This window comes from Bombina bombina, chromosome 1 (genome assembly GCF_027579735.1).
Source record: "Bombina bombina isolate aBomBom1 chromosome 1, aBomBom1.pri, whole genome shotgun sequence".
NCBI lineage: Eukaryota > Metazoa > Chordata > Amphibia > Anura > Bombinatoridae > Bombina > Bombina bombina.
Genome location: NC_069499.1, coordinates 298,691,857 through 298,714,369, shown reverse-complemented (window position 1 = coordinate 298,714,369; position 22,513 = coordinate 298,691,857). Strand labels below are relative to the sequence as shown.

The 22,513-nt window shown below is 41.6% G+C and overlaps 1 protein-coding gene across 2 annotated transcripts in view; it reads right to left on the bottom strand.

Annotated features, from left to right (window-relative positions):
- MYLK (myosin light chain kinase) overlaps nucleotides 1-22,513 on the bottom strand; it is an 842,949-nt gene that overhangs the window by 113,136 nt on the left and 707,300 nt on the right. For both annotated transcript variants that reach the window (XM_053698066.1, XM_053698065.1), the window contains one exon: nucleotides 20,027-20,180. In XM_053698066.1, coding sequence (XP_053554041.1) covers nucleotides 20,027-20,180 — 154 coding nt within the window. The remainder of the gene's footprint in view (nucleotides 1-20,026; nucleotides 20,181-22,513) is intronic.

The following is a 22,513-nucleotide window of genomic DNA, read 5'->3' as shown; positions in this document are numbered from 1 at the left end:
GCTGTAAAATAAAACCTTGTTGAATAAACATTTTCTTAAGGTAACCCTCTAATTTTTTATCCATTGGATCTGAAAAAGCACAACTGTCCTCAACCGGGATAGTGGTACGCTTTGCTAAAGTAGAAACTGCTCCCTCCACCTTAGGGACCGTCTGCCATAAGTCCCGTGTAGTGGCGTCTATTGGAAACATTTTTCTAAATATAGGAGGTGGGGAAAAGGGCACACCGGGTCTATCCCACTCCTTGCTAATAATTTCTGTAAGCCTTTTAGGTATAGGAAAAACGTCAGTACACACCGGCACCGCATAGTATCTATCCAGCCTGCAGAATTTCTCTGGAATTGCAACTGTATTACAGTCATTCAGAGCAGCTAATACCTCCCCAAGCAATACACGGAGGCTCTCAAGCTTAAATTTAAAATTAGAAATCTCTGAATCAGGTTTCCCCGAGTCAGAGATGTCACCCACAGAATGAAGCTCTCCGTCCTCATGTTCTGCATACTGTGACGCAGTATCAGACATGGCTCTTGCAGCATTTGCGCGCTCTGTATCTCTCCTAACCCCAGAGCTATCGCGCGTGCCTCTTAATTCAGGCAATCTAGATAATACCTCTGACAGGGTATTATTCATGATTGCAGCCATGTCCTGCAAGGTAATCGCTATGGGCGTCCCTGATGTAATTGGCGCCATATTAGCGTGCGTCCCTTGAGCGGGAGGCGAAGGGTCTGACACGTGGGGAGAGTTAGTCGGCATAACTTCCCCCTCGACAGAACCCTCTGGTGATAATTCTTTTATAGATAAAGACTGATCTTTACTGTTTAAGGTGAAATCAATACATTTAGTACACATTCTCCTATGGGGCTCCACCATGGCTTTCAAATATAATGAACAAGTAGGTTCCTCTGTATCAGACATGTTTAAACAGACTAGCAATGAAACTAGCAAGCTTGGAAAACACTTAAAACAAGTTTACAAGCAATATAAAAAACGTTACTGCGCCTTTAAGAAACACAAATTTTGTCCAAATTTGAAATAACAGTGAAAAAAGGCAGTTACACTAACAAAATTTTTACAGTGTATGTAACAAGTTAACAGATTGCACCCACTTGCAAATGGATGATTAACCCCTTAATACCAAAAACGGAATAACAAAGGACAAAAAAGTTTTTTAAACAGTCACAACAACTGCCACAGCTCTACTGTGGCTTTTTACCTCCCTCAATACGACTTTTGAAGCATTTTGAGCCCTTCAGAGAAGTCCTGGATCATGCAGGAAGAAGCTGGATGTCTGTGTCTGTAATTTTTGCTGCGCAAAAAAGCGCTAAAATAGGCCCCTCCCACTCATATTACAACAGTGGAAAGCCTCCAGGAACTGTTTCTAGGCAAAATTCAAGCCAGCCATGTGGAAAAAATTAGGCCCCAATAAGTTTTATCACCAAACATATATAAAAAACGATTAAACATGCCAGCAAACGTTTAAAATACACTTTTATAAGAGTATGTATCTCTATTAATAAGCCTGATACCAGTCGCTATCACTGCATTTAAGGCTTTACTTACATTACTTCGGTATCAGCAGCATTTTCTAGCACATTCCATCCCTAGAAAAATAATTTAACTGCACATACCTTATTGCAGGAAAACCTGCACGCTATTCCCCCTCTGAAGTTACCTCACTCCTCAGAATATGTGAGTACAGCAAAGGATCTTAGTTACTTCTTCTAAGATCATAGAAAACGCAGGCAGATTCTTCTTCTAAATACTGCCTGAGATAAACAGTACACTCCAGTACCATTTAAAAATAACAAACTTTTGATTGAAGAAATAAACTAAGTATAAAACACCACAGTCCTCTTACGACCTCCATCTTTGTTGAGAGTTGCAAGAGAATGACTGGATATGGCAGTGAGGGGAGGAGCTATATAGCAGCTCTGCTGTGGGTGATCCTCTTGCAACTTCCTGTTGGGAAGGAGAATATCCCACAAGTAATGGATGATCCGTGGACTGGATACACTTAACAAGAGAAAGCTTCTGGTTTTTCTGTTCTTGAAGACAGGTTTGATAAGAGGAATCTGCCCCTGGGTGGATGAGATTTGAAACCTATCATGTAACCTTGTGCAATGACCTCCAGAACCCAAGGGTCTTGTACGTCCCCAAGCCAAGCCTCTACAAAAAGAGATAGTCTGCCCTCAACACGATCCAGCAATGGATTGGGGGCCCCCCTTCATGCCGATTTTGTTTCCGCAGGCTTCTTATTCTTCTTGGATTTATTCCAGGATTGAGATGGTTTCCAAGTTCCCTTGGACTGCTCAGGCTTTGTGGAGGGCTGCTGGCATTGGGATTTATCCGAACAAAAGGGACAGAAATTAGGACCCTAGGTTTATTCTTCTTATCCTGCGGTAGAAAGGCACCTTTACCCCCAGTGACTGTGAATATGATTGAGTCCAGGCCTGGACCAAAAAGAATCTTCCCCTTAAATGGAAGAAAAAGTAATCTAGATTTTGAAGTCATGACCGCAGACCAAGACGTTAGCCAGAGTGCCCTACGGGCTAGAACAGAAAAACCTGATGTCTTGGCATTCAGGCAAATGATCTGCATATTGGCATCGCAGATAAAAGAATTAGCTACCCTCAAGGCCTTAACTTTTTCCTGGATCTCGGGGAGTTTCCACATCGATCATTTCCGACAGAGAGTCGCACCAATAGGTAGCGGATCCAGCCACCGCAGCATCCGCCGCAGGTTGAAACAAATACCCGTGCGCTGAAAAATCTTTCTTAACCGAGTTTAAACGACGAACTATCCTCAAGCGGAATAGTAGTGCGCTTAGCAAGCGTGGAGATAGCTCCATCCACCTTAGGGACGGAACCCCACAACTCCGATTGAGAGTCCGGAACCGGGAACAATTTCTTAAAGGAAGAGGCATCCTACATCAGCGGATAATCTTGTATCAGATAAATCCAAAAAGTTGGTAGATGACCCCTGGCAATATTTGACCTTTTGCTTGCGCTTAGCAGGGCGAGGTAAAGCAATGAAGGCCACAGACACTTCCGTTTGTAGGCCCCTCAGAGGTGGACGGCTCAGTAATACTAAACATCTTGGTTTTCTTAGATATAAGTACTTGATCAAGGCATTTGGAGCATAATTGTGCAGGTGGGTATACTGTAACCTCCTCACAATAAAAACAGGTATTAGATTTCGGTAAAGAGGGGTACCCTCTAACATATCAGAGTCCTCCATAGCTTGCGCTTTTCAGATGGACTATAGAAAAGGATAAATGGCACCTTAATACCCCCAATGGCTGGGGCACTCACCACCTCCTATGACCCAGGCTCCACAGAGAAACCGCTTTGTCTCCTGTAAACCGCACTGTCAGGAAAGAGGAAATCAATGAGACCACACCTGGTCACGTGGTGTGCCATATAGGCCTGCCCCTGCTCCTGGAATAAGTGCGCCAAACCTAACATGCCACACCATTATCCAAAAATGAAAGTAAAACCTGATGTTCCAACATCTGCCTGAGCCTCATCTCACACATGTCGCAGCATAAAACATAATAAAGCAAATTATGCATCAATCTCCCCTGTTCAATAATCCCTTTCCGGAGATATTAACCTTTGATTCCATATAGATAAAAGGAGTCACACTGTGACCCTGTCTTCTAGCGTTATCATACGAGTATAAAATGAAACGATCTTACTGGAATCACTGCCGTGGAACAGACACACAGCCTCTCAAGTTTGACAGTCTTGTAGCATCGCACCTGACATGGACTTGAGTGATAGAAGCAGGCAGTGATTGCTTAGAAGCTGTTAATACGAATCTGGATGGTTTCACAGAAAGACTCTCCCTGCATCTCCAGACCCTAACATTCGTCAGTGCTCTCACTAAAGAGGCTGACAAGACTACTTAAAACTTCAGTCCCATGCCGAAGGGTACTACCCTCCATAAGAGACTACTCAGAATCTTCCGACACTTCTCTGCCATTCTCCTATGACGAAAGGCAAAGAATGACTGGGGGATGAGGGGAGGGGGGGGGGGGGTATTTAAGCCTTTGGCTGGGTTGTCTTTGCCTCCTCCTGGTGGCCAGGTTCTGTATTCCCACAAGTAATGAATGAAGCCATGGACTCTCCTCATATTAAGAAGGAAATAGTGCTCTTGAAAATGGATAACAATCTTGCAAAACTGCTGCTATATAGTGCTCTAGAGACGACCCCGCTCCTGAGCTTTTTTCAACAAAAGATACCAAGAGAACAAAGAAAATTTGATAACAGAAGTAAATTAGAAAGCTGTTTAAAATTGCATGTTCTATCTGAATCATGGAAGAAAAAAAATGGTGGGTTTATGTCCTTTTAAGATTTTATTTATTTTCTATATGCTTATAGGATGAGTCAAACTAAAATAAAACAGAAAAACTGTAAATAACTAAAAAAGTAGCTAATTCCATTATTAGGACAACTAGAATTTTGAGTGCAAAACTTCAGTACCTAACACAATCTTTTTATATTTTTCTCTCTTTATAGTCAATCAAAGCAATATACAGTTAATAAAGTGAAATATTGATCAAACAGTTTATCTATTTGTTCAGTAATTGAGTTATATGAGATACTGGGTAATTGTTCTGGATGTAGCATTGTGCTAGCATGCCATAGAATGCAGTAATAGTGTAGCATTATATGCACAATCTATACAACTAATCACAGAAACGCTTCTTCGGGCTAAAATTATGAAACTGGATAAAACATAAAAATGACAGAGACGAATCCTGGTTTTATTTGGTTCTTGTATTGATAATGAATATAAAGATCCAGGGACTGAATAACAAGAGAGACTGTCTGCATGACTGGAATTTGGAGTTAGTCCTCTAGCTTATACTGCTCTGGGAAATGGGTCAGAGAGACGCCCTAAACATGTGCATGTAATCTGCAGGACAGCACAGTGCTATATATCATGTCCAACACAAGGAACATTCTAGAATATTCTGGTCAACAGCTATTTGTGCAACAATCAACTGCTGGGTACAACTACAGTAGCAGGATAATACACACCCTGATATTGTTTTTCCTTCTGTGCTTGCAGCTCTGTTCACATTTATTCTCTTATTTTAATGCTTTAAAAGTGCTGGTAAGTGAAGCTCTGCATCTTCACACAGGGTGCCGCCATCTTGGAATTGAAGTATTTTTGTACCCTGTGACAGAAGCGGTGCACATTCACAGATCAGTGAATGACAAGCCGTAGGCATCATGCACTTCAGCTTAGCTGCACAATACAGAGTGGGAGCTTTACATTTTTGCAATAGCTGCATTTCCCTATATTATTCCTGAGGAGTTTTTATATTTGTGTAATTTTAAATTTTGTAAAAAAAAAATAATAATAATAAAGAAATGTTACCCTTCTGCTTTCTATTTTTGTGAGGTAATTCAAAATGCAAAATATAGCTTGTCAAAAAGCCAGCAACATTACTGATCTGTGACAGTCCATTGCTTTTGTCTCAGAATGTAATAATATGTGTGTTACAAGATGGCAGCCCCCAGTATAAAGATGCAGAGCTTTACAAACTGTCCTCTGTAAGGGGTTAATAAGAGAATCTCTTTAAAGGGAGCTGCAGAAACAGGAGGATAGACAATTTACTGAAATTGTACTCAGCAGTTTAATGCCCTTAACCCCTTAATAACCAGCGTGGTACCAGCGGCAAGATTACTCTATTATAACAAATAGCTAATGAAAATGCACCAAGATTAGGTACATTTTTTATTTTTTCCCATCATTGGTGTTTACCACAGTTCAGACAGCTCTAGAAAACAAAAAGTTTACACATTTCTCACATTGCAAAACTAACACAGGGGATCACATTAGGGAGAACAGGCAACAGGGGACAAGCTTTATAGTAACAGGGATAACAAGTTCAGCTTAAAAACTCAATGTTATGCTGATCTCTACCCAGTGAGCTAAGTTTTGCCGTTCAGCATTCCATGGGTCTTGGAAATGTTTTATTAAAGAGGCTATTACATTGTCTTTGCTAGATATACATTACAAGCAGTGTTCTCTCTAAGGCCTGTGAGCGGCCCAGCAGTGAAACAGTTAATTAGAGCAATTAGCAAACACTACACAATAGAGATGGCAAGGTGTTATTCCCTTATTAACTGTTTCACTCCTGGGCCACACAAAAAAATGGCCTTAAAGGGAACGCTGATCAGAAGTCTGTTTCTTTTTTTGGTTGGCAGCCCAAACTCTTTAAGCTGCCCACAGTATCATGTCCTCAAAACTCATGCTTGACTAGTAGCAGGTAATATTTCACAAGTGACATAATAACAATTAAACAACTATATTTATATAGTTCATGTCTTACAAAACATTTCAGATAGGAATACACCACAGGCCTTTTTTTAGCTATTTTATAGATACCTCCATACGCCACTAAAACAAAACATTTAAAAAAATTTATTAAAACCTACAAGACGTAAAAAAAACCTCTACTAGCATACAACTGTTCACTTAAAAATAATATATAAGTAGAGCATCTAGAGAGTTGTTAAATAGTCAGTATCTTCTATGCAAAAGGGTGGGTAGTCTGAGAGTTTGGAGTGTTTTACATTCACGTTGAAAAAAGATCTCTAAAATTATTTACATGAAGTACACTATTCTGCAAACAAAGAAACAATCTGTACATAGTTTTAAATTGTTTTGCATTGATTAAGTCAACCTTAAAAAACCCCAACTGAATGTTAAAGCCTTATGTGATGTTAATTCAATTATTTAAATATGTGATTTGTGAGATTGGTTCCTGAAATAAACATGGAATATGGTAAAGAAGTGATCGCTATGCAGACACTGCTTTATTTATAGCTAATAAAACAAAGCTGATACTATCTGAGACATGCTGGGATTCACACTATACGGTAATATTACACTATAAGTTCAAATAAAGCTAAGGGACTCCCTCGTGAGATTGAATATAATTGTATTGCAACACACAGAGAAACAAGGTTATCCAATGCATGCAGAAGGACAATTTTACTTTTGAAAATTTAGAGCAGAATTCTTGGGACAATAAAATTAGTGTAAAATGTTTCCAAACCAAATTTTCCCCTACAAATATTGCGCATAAATAACCCAATTTGCCCGAATGCTTCATATTTTATTTGCTTATTTCTCTAACACATTCATAAACACGTTTATCCAAGATATATTATTATTTTTGTGGTTAACTCTTTTATAGAATTGAAATGTTCTAATTTATATAGACTGCCTTGCAGGTTATCTTACGTGATAAACTGTAGTATTGTCCACAGTGAAAAGGTCATGCACTTAGAAGATTCCACATCAACAACCTTCAAGTAATGCAAGAATACCTATACCTAGATTCTGATAGGATGGCATCTTTAAATGAATGCTTTAAACATTTCTAATGGGTATTTTTGAAGTGTAACTGCAATATACCCAGGCCTGGACTGAGTATAGGGCATACAGCGCATTTGCCTGGTGGGCTGGGGTCAGTTGTTGGCCTATGCCTGTAAGCTTTAGCCCCACACAGTCACCAGCATTATTATTTGTGCATGATGCAGGGCCATCCCGTGACTCCCGTCCCCTGTCAGAAAGCACTGTTCTTGGAGTCTGCATGTGTCTGGTCACCAAGACTCTGTCTTTCCTTTAGTATATACTTGCATACTGAACCCTTTGTGATATCACCTTGTGCCTGTAAACTGTAATTTTGTATTTACCAGTGTTCTGCCCTTTGGTCAGGGGCATAACTTCAGGGTTTTCATAGGTCTTGACACAAATCTAGGGGCCCATTCTTAATCTTTAGTTAGTAATGGCATTCCTAAAGAGGTTCCCAGTAGTGTATGAATTTGTTTTTATGGATGTAGTGTATCCAAGATTGCCACCACAGTGCTGTTTTACAGAAAAACTGCCACCATATTTGTACAGGAAGGCTGCACAAGTACATATTCTCTGGCATTGACTAACCAAGGGGGAAGAATTATAGTCACAAAGAAGCCGTTCCTCTTGATGGTGCCGGTTGATGTCTGTGGGGTCCTTTTTTTGTGTGGTTGTGAATGTCTGGGATGTGTTTGTGTGTGCATGTGTGTGTCTGAGGATGCTTGAGTCAAGTTGAGTGTGATATATACAGTATCCCAAAAAAGTGAGTACACCCCTCACATTTTTGTAAATATTTATTATATCTTTTCATGTGACAACACTGAAGAAATGACACTTTGCTACAATGTAAAGTAGTGAGTGTACAGCCTGTATAACAGTGTAAATTTGCTGTCCCCTCAAAATAACTCAACACACAGCCTTTAATGTCTAAACCGTTGGCAACAAAAGTGAATACACCCCTAAGTGGAAATTTCCAAATTGGGCCCAAAGTGTCAATATTTTGTCTGGCCACCTTTATTTTCCAGCACTGCCTTAACCCTCTTGGGCATGGAGTTCACCAGAGCTTCACAGGTTGCCACTGGAGCCCTCTTCCACTCCTCCATGTTGAAATTGCGGAGCTGGTGGATGTTAGAGACCTTGCGCTCCCCCACCTTCCATTTGAGGATGCCCCACATATGCTCAATGGGGTTTAGGTCTGGAAACATGCTTGGCCAGTCCGTCACCTTTACCCTCAGCTTCTTTGGAAAGGCAGTGGTCGTCTTGGAGGTGTGTCTGGGGTCGTTATGGTGGAATACTGCCCTGCGGCCCAGTATCCGAAGGGAAGGGATCATACTCTGCTTCAGTATGTCACAGTACATGTTGGCATTCATGGTTCCCTCAATCAACTGTAGCTCCCCAGTGCCGGCAGCACTCATGCAATCCCAGACCATGACACTCCCACCACCATGCTTGACTGTAGACAAGACACACTTGTCTTAGTACTCCTCACCTGGTTGCCGCCACACATGCTTGACACCATCTGAACCAAATAAGTTTATCTTGGCCAGAGGACATGGTTCCAGTAATCCATGTCACTAGTCTGCTTGTCTTCAGCAAACTATTTGCGGGCTTTCTTGTGCATCATCTTTAGAAGAGGCTTCCTTCTGGGAAGAAAGCCATGCAGACCAATTTGAAGCAGTGCGCGGCGTATGGTCTGAGCACTGACAGGCTGACCCCCCACCCCTTCAACCTCAGCAGCAATGCTGGCAGCACTCATACGTCTATTTCCCAAAGACAACCTCTGGATATGACGCTGAGCATGTGCACTCAACTTCTTTGGTCGACCATGGCGAGGCCTGTTCTGAGTGGAACCTGTCCTGTGAAACCGCTGTATGCTCTTGCCCACCGTGCAGCAGCTTAGTTTCAGGGTCTTGGCAATCTTTTTATAGCCTAGGCCATCTTCATGTAGAGCAACAATTCTTTTTTTCAGCTCCTCAGAGAGTTCTTTGCCATGAACTTCTAGTGACCAGTATCAGAGAGTGTGAGAGCAATAACAAGAAATTTAACAAACCTGGTCCCCATTCACACCTGAGACCTTGTTACACTAACATGATATTGGGGAGGGAAAATGGCAAATTGAACCCAATTTGGACGTTTCCAAAGATTTAAACGGCCAAGACAACAATCCTTCTCACAGGAAAAGGTACCTTGACCTCTGTTTGGCATGCACTGAACTTGTTTGATATACCCTGATTCAGGTGAGAGATTGAGAAAATATTCTCCTTTTGCCTAGTTTATCTCTCTCCTCCAGTTGTACAGGTTTGTTAATTATTAACCTTATCCACTGTTCTTGGTATGTTAAAGTTATCCTTTATAGTATTGTACATGTAACATTGATACTGTTATTTACTTCTTTTTACAAAATTTTAAATGTATTATTTAGCCTTGGGTTACACCACTCTGACCTTAAACTTAACTTGGTAACTCCCCCCCCGAATGGCCCGCTTGTTGGGCGCTACTTGGTGGAATAATTCCACCACAATGCTCTTACTGTTTTTACAGTTGTCTTTTATTAAGATGTTTCTCGAAGGTATCACCTACATTCCCTCCCCCTGCCCTTTTCCCCCAGAAATGCCCTCTCCTAATACCCTAAGTAATGGCTAAAGAGAATAACAAAGTTCCTCACACATAACGTAAGGGGCCTAAATTCACCTGGTAAAAGAAGCATTTTTACAGTCACTCTCACACCTAAACCCAGATGTAGTCTTCCTTCAGGAGACACATTGGAAGGTGAATGACACTCCCAGACTATCCAAACAATTCACCAATGTCCTGTTCACCCCATATCAGTCTAAATCTAGAGAGGTAGCCATCCTTTTTCACAAGCGTCTCGCATATGAGATTACATTTATTGAAAGGGATCCTCAAGCTAGGTATCTTATTCTAATTTGCAAGCTTAATCAAGTTACGTATACCCTAGTTTCAGTGTACCTCCCTAACACAGAACAATGTAAATGTCTCCATAGAATTCTCAAGACAGTAAATAAACATAGACAGGGGAAGGTAATTATGGTTGGGGATTTTAACCTAGTCTGGGACCCCCTCATGGACAAAAAAATCAGACAAACCCATCCCTAGCGACAATAGAACTGAAGCGGCCTCTCTAAAATTTAGATCCCTTATGCTCAAGTTCAGTTATTATGATATGTGGCGGGCTTTACATACTTTAGATAAAGATTTTAAACACTTCTCCCACCCGCATTCAGCCTATTCCAGACTGGACTACTTCTTTAGTCAGGCCCAAACACTGGATTACACAACAAAGGTCTCTATCCATGTATGCCCATGGTCAGACCATGACCAGGTCTCCCTCACGCTGCGTGAATCCCCTGACAAACCCCATCCCCCATCGTGGACTATGCCACAGACTATTCTAGCAGACATCCCCTTTAGGGAAGCTTTGAGGAAAGACTTACAGGAGTTTATTAAGTTAAATGACAACCAAACGGTTGCCGATGATACCCTCTGGGGCGCTCTCAAGGCTTCAATACGAGGGTTAATAATTAATAAGCAAGCTTCCATTAGAAAGGCCCTAGGGCTACCTTTATCGCAAGCTTTCTGCAAGCTATATAATCTCGAGAAATTGAACAGAACATCCCCTCTGCAGCGCAAACTAGGGCTATCAGAGACCTTAAAACTCATATTTGCAACCTAGAATTAAAACGTACTCAACAGCAACTATTGAAAGTTAAACAGCTATTTTTTTACAAGGGAACAAGGCGGATACCCTGCTTGCGAATAGAATTCGTAATAAAGAAAGCTTATACCGCATACACTCCTTGAGACATAAGGGTGAAACTACCACTTTATCCAGTCGAATAGGTGACCTGTTCGCCTCATACTATGAAGCATATGCAACATCCAATCTTCAGAGGCGCCTAATTCTTTACCTAGTATTGATATACAGCAGACCCTCAAGATGCTTAAACTCCCTAACCTCTCTGAGACACAACAGGACTCCCTTAGGAACCCCATTACCAAACAGGAAATTAAACAAACCATTTCACATCTCAAACCCCATAAAGCACCAGGCCCAGATAGTTTCCTGTCACTATTTTATAAAACATATCATCTAGAACTTACTCCACTACTTCAACGCCTGTACCAACTTGCTGGCCTTCAGGGCTCTTTTCGCAAGGAGTTCCTGGAGGCCACCATTATCACAATCCCGAAACCAGATAAATACCCTGCCTTGTGCCCTAGTTATAGGCCCATTTCTCTCATCAACACTGATATCAAAATTTACTCCAAAGTCTTAGCTAATTGCATTTCCCTTCTACTCCCCAATTTAATTAACAAGGATCAGGTTGGTTTTGATCCTAACCACGAGGGACCTGACAACACCAGACGCCTACTTAATATAGTAATGGAGGCTACTAGACTTTACTCCCCTCGGCTAGAGTTAGGGGCCTAGGATTCTACTCTGCCCCTTTTCCGCTTGCAAATGGCACACGGCAGGGTTGACCCCTGTCCCCCCTACTGTTCGCTCTTGCGATAGAACCCCTAGCCGAACCTATTCGTCAGGAGCCCTCCTTGCAGGGTATCACGATACATGGCACTTCACACAAAATTGCACTCTTCGTGGATGATAACACAATCTTTTCCTCCTCTCCCAGGGATAATGTCCCATCTGTACTGTCCTTACTAAAATTATTCGGAGACATGTCCTTTTATAAATTGAATCCCACCAAGACAGATCTACTAGTAGAATCTACTTGTGGGGTTTCCCCTCAGACTATATGCAAGACTTAGTACAAACTTACGACTTTACCTGGAACAAGACAGTATTAAACATTTGGAGATTTTTATCTCCAACAGAGCTACATGACTGATACAAGACAATTATATCCCCCTACTCACGGAACTTAGAACTTTAACAACTAAATGGAATTTCAAGGCTGTCTCGTGGCTGGGCAGGATCTCTGCTCTTAAGATGTCTTCTTTAACGAAATTAACCTACTTGTTCCGATGCCTCCCCATCAGACTGCCAAAGTGTCTGTTATTACAGTTTCAAAGGGGCTTCATCAAATATATTTGGCAAGGGAAAACAGTAGCTCATAAAATTCTACAATACCCTAAAATGTATGGGGGCATCGCCTCGCCATCTGTTGTCAGATACTACGAAGCAGCCATGCTAACCCACATTTCACAGTGGGGAGTTAAAGATTTAAGGAGTAAGTGGAACATTTTGGAGCAGGTATCCTTGCCTAATCAAGTCCAGCTAAGAGACTTAATATGGGTCTCACCTCATTGTCGCTGCATGCTTAATATTGACAATTCTATTATCCTAGAATGCTTACATTTATGGGACAAGTTAAGACACTGTACTGGGGTTGCCCCACCCCTGTCTCCCATCCACTCCACAACTGGCCTTCTACTGGGCCTCCCAGACTCTCACCAAAACGTTTGGACTAATTTAGGCCTTACTCAGGTCTCTGACTTTTTAGCCTCCCATAACCAAATTGCCTCTCCCTCCCTGCCCCAAACCGCTGGCTCACTGATAGTTCCACCAGACTGCAATTTGAATACACTAGATTTAAGAGCATCCTAATATCCTGGCGCTTCAATACCGCGCCTCCCCATCCCTTGACCGTCTGGGAAGCTAGGTGGCAGAGAGGTGGGAAATTACACAAGCCTATGTCCCAGCATTACCTTCTTATGGAGGGGGCTGTCCCTGACCTCAAAGCTTCTCATATCTTAAAATGGGAAGACATACTACTCATCTCTTTCCCGTAAAAAATGTGGTCTAGGTCCTCTGACCTTACTTCCAAAGCCATACACTGTACGACTCTCTTTGAGACGTTTTACAAATTACTTTCTTATTGGTATTTTGTACCCATGAGATTATTTAAACTACACCTAATCCCCACGCCTCTTTGCTGGAGGTAGTGTGGACAACCTGGTGACCTTCTACATGTTAGGTGGAAATGCCCAAAACTTAAGTCGATATGGAATATCGCCTTCTTAGCTCTGGCCAGACTTGGTATTCGGGTTCCAAAAACCCAGGAAAACATAATTTATGCTTACCTGATAAATTCCTTTCTTCTGTTGTGTGATCAGTCCACGGGTCATCATTACTTCTGGGATATAACTCCTCCCCAACAGGAAATGCAAGAGGATTCACCCAGCAGAGCTGCATATAGCTCCTCCCCTCTACGTCAGTCCCAGTCATTCGACCAAGAAACAACGAGAAAGGAGTAACCAAGGGTGAAGTGGTGACTGGAGTATAATTTAAAAGATATTTACCTGCCTTAAAACAGGGCGGGCCGTGGACTGATCACACAACAGAAGAAAGGAATTTATCAGGTAAGCATAAATTATGTTTTCTTCTGTTATGTGTGATCAGTCCACGGGTCATCATTACTTCTGGGATACCAATACCAAAGCAAAAGTACACGGATGACGGGAGGGATAGGCAGGCTCATTATACAGAAGGAACCACTGCCTGAAGAACCTTTCTCCCAAAAATAGCCTCCGAAGAAGCAAAAGTGTCAAATTTGTAAAATTTGGAAAAAGTATGAAGCGAAGACCAAGTTGCAGCCTTGCAAATCTGTTCAACAGAGGCCTCATTCTTAAAGGCCCAAGTGGAAGCCACAGCTCTAGTGGAGTGAGCTGTAATTCTTTCAGGAGGCTGCTGTCCAGCAGTCTCATAGGCTAAACGTATTATGCTACGAAGCCAAAAAGAGAGAGAGGTAGCAGAAGCTTTTTGACCTCTCCTCTGTCCATAGTAAACGACAAACAAGGAAGAAGTTTGGCGAAAATCTTTAGTTGCCTGCAAGTAGAACTTGAGGGCACGAACTACATCCAGATTGTGTAAAAGACGTTCCTTCTTTGAAGAAGGATTTGGACACAAGGATGGGACAACAATCTCTTGATTGATGTTCCTGTTAGTGACTACCTTAGGTAAGAACCCAGGTTTAGTACGCAGAACTACCTTGTCTGAGTGAAAAATCAGATAAGGGGAATCACAATGTAAGGCTGATAACTCAGAGACTCTTCGAGCCGAGGAAATAGCCATTAAAAACAGAACTTTCCAAGATAACATTTTTATATCAATGGAATGAAGGGGTTCAAACGGAACACCCTGTAAAACGTTAAGAACTAAGTTTAAACTCCATGGTGGAGCAACAGCTTTAAACACAGGTTTGATCCTAGCTAAAGCCTGACAAAAGGACTGGACGTCTGGATTTTCTGACAGACGTCTGTGTAACAAGATGGACAGAGCTGAAATCTGTCCCTTTAATGAACTAGCTGATAAACCCTTTTCTAAACCTTCTTGTAGAAAAGACAATATCCTAGCGATCCTAACCTTACTCCAGGAGTAACCTTTGGATTCGCACCAGTATAGGTATTTCCGCCATATTTTATGGTAAATCCTTCTGGTAACAGGCTTCCTAGCCTGAATCAGGGTATCAATAACCGACTCAGAAAAACCACGTTTTGATAAAATCAAGCGTTCAATTTCCAAGCAGTCAGCTTCAGAGAAGTTAGATTTTGATGTCTGAATGGACCCTGTATCAGAAGGTCCTGTCTTAGAGGTAGAGACCAAGGCGGACAGGATGACATGTCCACTAGATCTGCATACCAAGTCCTGCGTGGCCAAGCAGGTGCTATTAGAATTACTGATGCTCTCTCCTGTTTGATTTTGGCAATCAATCGAGGAAGCAGCGGGAAGGGTGGAAACACATAAGCCATCCTGAAGTTCCAAGGTGCTGTCAAAGCATCTATCAGAACTGCTCCCGGATCCCTGGATCTGGACCCGTAGCGAGGAAGTTTGGCGTTCTGGCGAGACGCCATGAGATCTATCTCTGGTTTGCCCCAACGTCGAAGTATTTGGGCAAAGACCTCCGGATGAAGTTCCCACTCCCCCGGATGAAGAGTCTGGCGACTCAAGAAATCCGCCTCCCAGTTCTCCACTCCCGGGATGTGGATTGCTGACAGGTGGCAAGAGTGAGACTCTGCCCAGCGAATTATCTTTGATACTTCCATCATTGCTAGGGAGCTTCTTGTCCCTCCCTGATGGTTGATGTAAGCTACAGTCGTGATGTTGTCCGACTGAAACCTGATGAACCCCCGAGTTATTAACTGGGGCCAAGCCAGAAGGGCATTGAGAACTGCTCTCAATTCCAGAATGTTTATTGGAAGGAGACTCTCCTCCTGATTCCATAGTCCCTGAGCCTTCAGAGAATTCCAGACAGCGCCCCAACCTAGTAGGCTGGCGTCTGTTGTTACAATTGTCCAGTCTGGCCTGCTGAATGGCATTCCCCTGGACAGGTGTGGCCGATGAAGCCACCATAGAAGAGAATTTCTGGTCTCTTGATTCAGATTCAGAGTAGGGGACAAATCTGAGTAATCCCCATTCCACTGACTTAGCATGCATAGTTGCAGCGGTCTGAGGTGTAGGCGTGCAAAAGGTACTATGTCCATTGCCGCTACCATTAAGCCGATCACCTCCATGCATTGAGCTACTGACGGGTGTTGAATGGAATGAAGGACGCGGCATGCATTTTGAAGTTTTGTTAACCTGTCTTCTGTCAGGTAAATCTTCATTTCTACAGAATCTATAAGAGTCCCCAAGAATGGAACTCTTGTGAGAGGAAAGAGAGAACTCTTCTTTTCGTTCACTTTCCATCCATGCGACCTTAGAAATGCCAGAACTAACTCTGTATGAGACTTGGCAGTTTGAAAGCTTGAAGCTTGTATTAGAATGTCGTCTAGGTACGGAGCTACCGAAATCCCTCGCGGTCTTAGTACCGCTAGAAGGGCACCCAGAACCTTTGTGAAGATTCTTGGAGCCGTAGCCAATCCGAATGGAAGAGCTACAAACTGGTAGTGCCTGTCTAAGAAGGCAAACCTTAGATACCGGTGATGATCTTTGTGGATCGGTATGTGAAGGTAAGCATCCTTTAAATCCACTGTGGTCATGTACTGACCCTCTTGGATCATGGGTAAAATTGTCCGAATAGTTTCCATTTTGAACGATGGAACTCTTAGGAATTTGTTTAGAGTCTTTAAATCTAAGATTGGCCTGAAAGTTCCCTCTTTTTTGAGAACCACAAACAGGTTTGAGTAGAACCCTTGTCCTTGTTCCGACCACGGAACCGGATGGATCACTCCCATTGTTAACAGATCTTGTACGCAGCGTAGAAACGCTTCTTTCTTTATCTGGTTTGTTGACAACCTTGACAGATGAAATCTCCCTCTTGGGGGAGATAATTTGAAGTCTAGAAGGTATCCCTGAGATATGATCTCTAGTGCCCAGGGATCCTGAACATCTCTTGCCCAGGCCTGGGCGAAGAGAGAGAGTCTGCCCCCTACTAGATCCGGTCCCGGATCGGGGGCTCTCGGTTCATGCTGTCTTTGGGGCAGCAGCAGGTTTCCTGGCCTGCTTGCTTTTGTTCCAGGACTGGTTAGGCTTCCAGCCTTGCCTGTAACGAGCAACAGCTCCTTCCTGTTTTGGTGCAGTGGAGGTTGATGCTGCTCCTGTTTTGAAATTCCGAAAGGGACGAAAATTAGACTGTCTAGCCTTAGCTTTGGCCTTGTCTTGAGGTAGGGCGTGGCCCTTACCTCCCGTAATGTCAGCGATAATTTCTTTCAAACCGGGCCCGAATAAGGACTGCCCCTTGAAAGGTATATTAAGTAATTTGGACTTAGAAGTAACATCAGCTGACCAGGATTTTAGCCACAGTGCCCTGCGTGCCTGTATGGCGAATCCTGAGTTCTTAGCCGTAAGTTTGGTTAAATGTACTACGGCCTCCGAAATGAAAGAATTAGCTAGTTTAAGGACTCTAAGCCTGTCCGTAATGTCGTCTAGCGTAGAGGAACTAAGGTTCTCTTCAAGCGACTCAATCCAAAATGCTGCCGCAGCCGTAATCGGCGCGATACATGCAAGGGGTTGTAATATAAAACCTTGTTGAACAAACATTTTCTTAAGGTAACCCTCTAATTTTTTATCCATTGGATCTGAGAAAGCACAGCTATCCTCCACCGGGATAGTGGTACGCTTAGCTAAAGTAGAAACTGCTCCCTCCACCTTGGGGACCGTTTGCCATAAGTCCCGAGTGGTGGCGTCTATGGGAAACATCTTTCTAAATATTGGAGGGGGTGAGAACGGCACACCGGGTCTATCCCACTCCTTAGTAACAATTTCAGTTAGTCTCTTAGGTATAGGAAAAACGTCAGTACTCGCCGGTACCGCAAAGTATTTATCCAACCTACACAGTTTCTCTGGTATTGCAACAGTGTTACAATCGTTGAGAGCTGCTAAGACCTCCCCTAGTAGTACACGGAGGTTCTCCAATTTAAATTTAAAATTTGAAATATCTGAGTCCAATCTGTTTGGATCAGAACCGTCACCCACAGAATGAAGCTCTCCGTCCTCCTGCTCTGCGAGCTGTGACGCAGTATCAGACATGGCCCTAGCATTGTCAGCGCACTCTGTTCTCACCCCAGAGTGATCACGCTTGCCTCTTAGTTCAGGTAATTTAGACAAAACTTCAGTCATAACAGTAGCCATATCTTGTAATGTTATCTGTAATGGCCGCCCAGATGTACTAGGCGCCAAAATATCACGCACCTCCCGGGCGGGAGATGCAGGTACTGTCGCGTGAGGCGAGTTAGTCGGCATAACTCTCCCCTCGCTGTTTGGTGAAATTTGTTCACATTGTACAGATTGACTTTTATTTAAAGTAGCATCAATACAGTTAGTACATAAATTTCTATTGGGCTCCACCTTGGCATTGGAACAAATGACACAGATATCTTCCTCTGAGTCAGACATGTTTAACACACTAGCAAAAAACTTACAACTTGGTTATAATCTTTTTTAGCAAAAAAACGTACTGTGCCTCAAAGAGGTACTAACGATTAAATGACAGTTGAAATAATGAACTGAAAAACAGTTATTGCATCAAATTTTACAACAACACAACTTTTAGCAAAGGTTTGTTCCCATTAGTAAAAAACAACACTAATTAAATTTGTACATAAGAAAACAAAACAACGTTTTTTATACACAGTCACTATAAGAATTCTCACAGCTCTGCTGAGAGAATTTACCTCCCTTCAAAGAAGTTTGAAGACCCCTGAGATCTGTCAGAGATGAACCGGATCATGCAGGACATATAAAAGTAGCTGACTGGAATTTTTTGATGCGTAGCAAAGAGCGCCAAAAACGGCCCCTCCCTCTCCCACACAGCAGTGAAGAGAAACGAAACTGTCATAATTAAAGCAAAAAACTGCCAAGTGGAAAATAATGCCCAAACATTTATTCACACAGTACCTCAGCAATGCAAACGATTCTACATTCCAGCAAAAACGTTTAACATGAGAATAGTTATTAAAAGGATTAGTGACCTTAACACAGTAGTTCCGGTGAAATACCATCCCCAGAATACTGAAGTGTATACATACATGTCATTTTAACGGTATGGCAGGCTTTTCTCATCAATTCCATTCAGAAAATAAAAACTGCCACATACCTCAATGCAGATTCATCTGCCCGCTGTCCCCTGATCTGAAGCCTTTACCTCCCTCAGATGGTCGAGAACAGCAATATGATCTTAACGACTCCGGTTAAAATCATAGTAAAAAATCTCTGTCAGATTCTTCCTCAAACTCTGCCAGAGAAGTAATAACACGCTCCGGTGCTATTTTAAAATAACAAACTTTTGATTGAAGTCATAAAAACTAAGTATAATCACCATAGTCCTCTCACACCTCCTATCTAGTCGTTGGGTGCAAGAGAATGACTGGGACTGACGTAGAGGGGAGGAGCTATATGCAGCTCTGCTGGGTGAATCCTCTTGCATTTCCTGTTGGGGAGGAGTTATATCCCAGAAGTAATGATGACCCGTGGACTGATCACACATAACAGAAGAAACAGCGTTTTTACACTTAGGGTTATACCCTCTACCTTTTTTCTGCTGTAAAGTTAGCTAAAGCAAGAGCCTGGAAAAAAGACAGCACTCCAGGTTGGAACACAATCTTAGACATTATGGCCTACATTAACTCCATGGAGAGTAACGTCTTTTTTATACTAAACAAAATAGACTTATTTGTACTAATATGGGACAATTGGTCTGCCATCTACAACTCTAACTGGAAACCTAAGATAACCCTGTAGTGTACCTAGGTACCCTATTGTAAACCCTCTGCCACATTAGAACAAGAGCTTCTATTCCCCCCCCTCCCTTTCCCTTTCCCTTATACAAAAGTATATCAACTACACGTCCCTGCACTGTTTAAGTCTGTACATATTGGTTGTGTGCGGTTCAATAATGTGTATGTCAGGGGCGAATTATGCTCCCCTTTCATTTTTGTTATGCAAATTTTTGTATGTGTATCTCTACTGTATCACAAAACCCTTGCTTTTCAACAACTATGTTTGTATTCCTATGGTTAATTTTCAATAAATCTTTTGAAAACTAAAACAATAAAAAAGAAATAATAAAAAAAATGCCCAGGACTATTTTTGGTCCCAGTCCAACCCTAAATGTATTTTATAAAATTAATGTATGATTTATTTAATTTTTGGCACAACAGACTAGCTGGTAAAAATATTCTACCTACAAAGATCCCTATAAATGGAGAGGATGGAGTATATTCACTCACCAAAAACTGTGAGGTTGACCTGGGCCTGCTTACTGCCATGTTTATTCTCCGCCACTAGAGTGTAACAGCCGCAGTGCTCCTGTCGAGCTGAGGAGATTGTTAGCTTGCTGGTGTCTTCTGTATTCTCCACACTGATGAACTCGTTTTCTTTGATCTGTCACAAGATACGTCAATGTAAATGTCTCAATTTGCAAAAAAGATAATATATATTCTATATATATATATATATGTGTGTGTGTATATATATATATATATATATATATATATATATATATATCCCAGTCTATTTCTTTTTCAGCTAAAAATTGTGTGTGGCTACTAGTTACTTGATATTCAAGAACATTTCCTAAATATAGCAGTATATCCTATATGACATTAATCATACTTTAAATCTGGAAAAAGATAAGCGCTTAAGGGACACTGTACCCAAAATTTTTCTTTTGTGATTCAGATTGAGCATGACATTTTAAGCAGCTTTATAATTTACTCCTATTATCAAATATTCTTCATTCTCTTGGTATCTTTATTTGAAATGAAAGAATGTAAGTTTAGATGCCGGCCCATTTTTGGTGAACAACCTGGGTTGTCCTTGCTGATTGGTGGATAAATTCATCCACCAATAAAAAAGTGCTGTCCAGAGTACTGAAACCAAAATAAACCTTAGATGCCTTCTTTTTCAAATAATGATAGCAAGAGAACGAAGAAAAATTGATAATAGGAGTAAATTAGAAAGTTGCTTAAAATTGCATGCTCTTTCTGAATTACAAAAGAAAAAATTTGGGTTCAGTGTCCCTTTAATGCCTAAAAATATGGCTCTGCCAGAAATTGAAACGGCAAAAACAGACAAACTCCCATATTCACAGACACAGGAGGAGGCACTTAGTGACAGCGGAGAAGAGAAAAAAAAAGAATGGATGTAGCCCTACACTGATTTCAAGAATATTTAAAATTATGACTCAACTGGCAATACTTTTAAAAATAAATAAACCATCATCTTGTCAAAATCCCAAGCTGTGAATTTCAAATACCACATTTATGTCCCTTTAACAAGTTTAGTAATGTGAAAGTATTGTTCACAAAAGGAGTAATACCAGAATAAGCAGCTGTGATCTGCAGTTGGTTTGTGGTGATTGCAATAAGAATTTCTTTACAAAAAGCATGGTCAATGCATGCAACGAGCTTCCAATAAATATTTTAAGATGATAAAAAATACAGTAAAGGAATTACTGGGATATGTGTAAGGCTCCAATATGGAAGAATTAAACCTACACATCAGGTAAAAATATGGTGAAATTAGATGGGCCCAATATTTTTTTTCTTTCTGTGATCAGTTTTGTTTGTTTGAAACCCTTTGAGTGATATTGTCAACTCTGTACTCAAGAGAGTCTGAAATGGCAGCTAACTATTAAGTGATGCTGCATAAAGAGGCTAATATATATAAATGTTAACTTTACTACGAACATTAAAAACCATTTAAAGCGCAAAAAAAGGGCCAAGCAAATATTGTTTTAATATTACTTTCTCAGTGATTATGTGCACTGTGCAATAATACTTATCTTCACTGCTTTACACAGCCTGGCACACAGTCTCTAGGGTAGAATATACAGCCAAAACAGGGCTAGATTACGAGTGGCAATCTATCTGTAGCGCGCAAGCGATATCAGGTTTTTCTCAGCCTGTTGCACGTAACGGAAATAGTGTAGGCTTAACATGACTTTAGAGCTTTTGTAAAGGGTAAGGGAAGCAAAAAGTTGCATAAAACAAAACAGGAATATATGTAAAAGTACAGTTAAACTCATATAAACGCAGTCTACTTAAAAATATTTTTAACCCCTTAACGACCAGCGCCATACCCTGTACGACGCTGGTCGTTATGCCCGCTGCAGTCCTGGGCTTCTCTCTGGCGCAATTTAGCTAAAAATAGTGAGATTGCACTATTTCTACATGCCCCACGAGTGTGGCACTGCAGAAATAGAGTTGCTGAGTTACCGCTGACTCTCTGTATCAGACAGCGGTTGTGCCGATCACTGGTGGGTGGGAGGATAAGGAGGGAGGCGGGTGGACGGCCCATTAATGGAGGGGGGATCCTACATTATATATATATATATATATATATATATACTGTATATGTATAAATAAAAGCCTTTTATTTTAGTACTGGCAGACTTTCTGCCAGTACTTAAGATGGGTGTGACCATTGTGGGGTGGGGGAGGGAAGAGAGCTGTTTGAGAGGGATTGGGGGGGGGGGGTCAGGTGGGAGGGTAACCTATACACTAAAGCTAAAATGAAAATTAACCCCTTCACGGCTGTGCATATTACAAGTGTGGTGCGCAGCGGCCTTTAGCAGCCTTCTAATTACCAAAAAGCAATGCAAAAACCATATATGTTTGCTATTTCTGAACAAACGGGATACCAGAGAAGCATTTACAACACCTTGTGCCATGATTGCATAAGCTGTTTGTAAATAATTTCTGTGAGAAACCTAA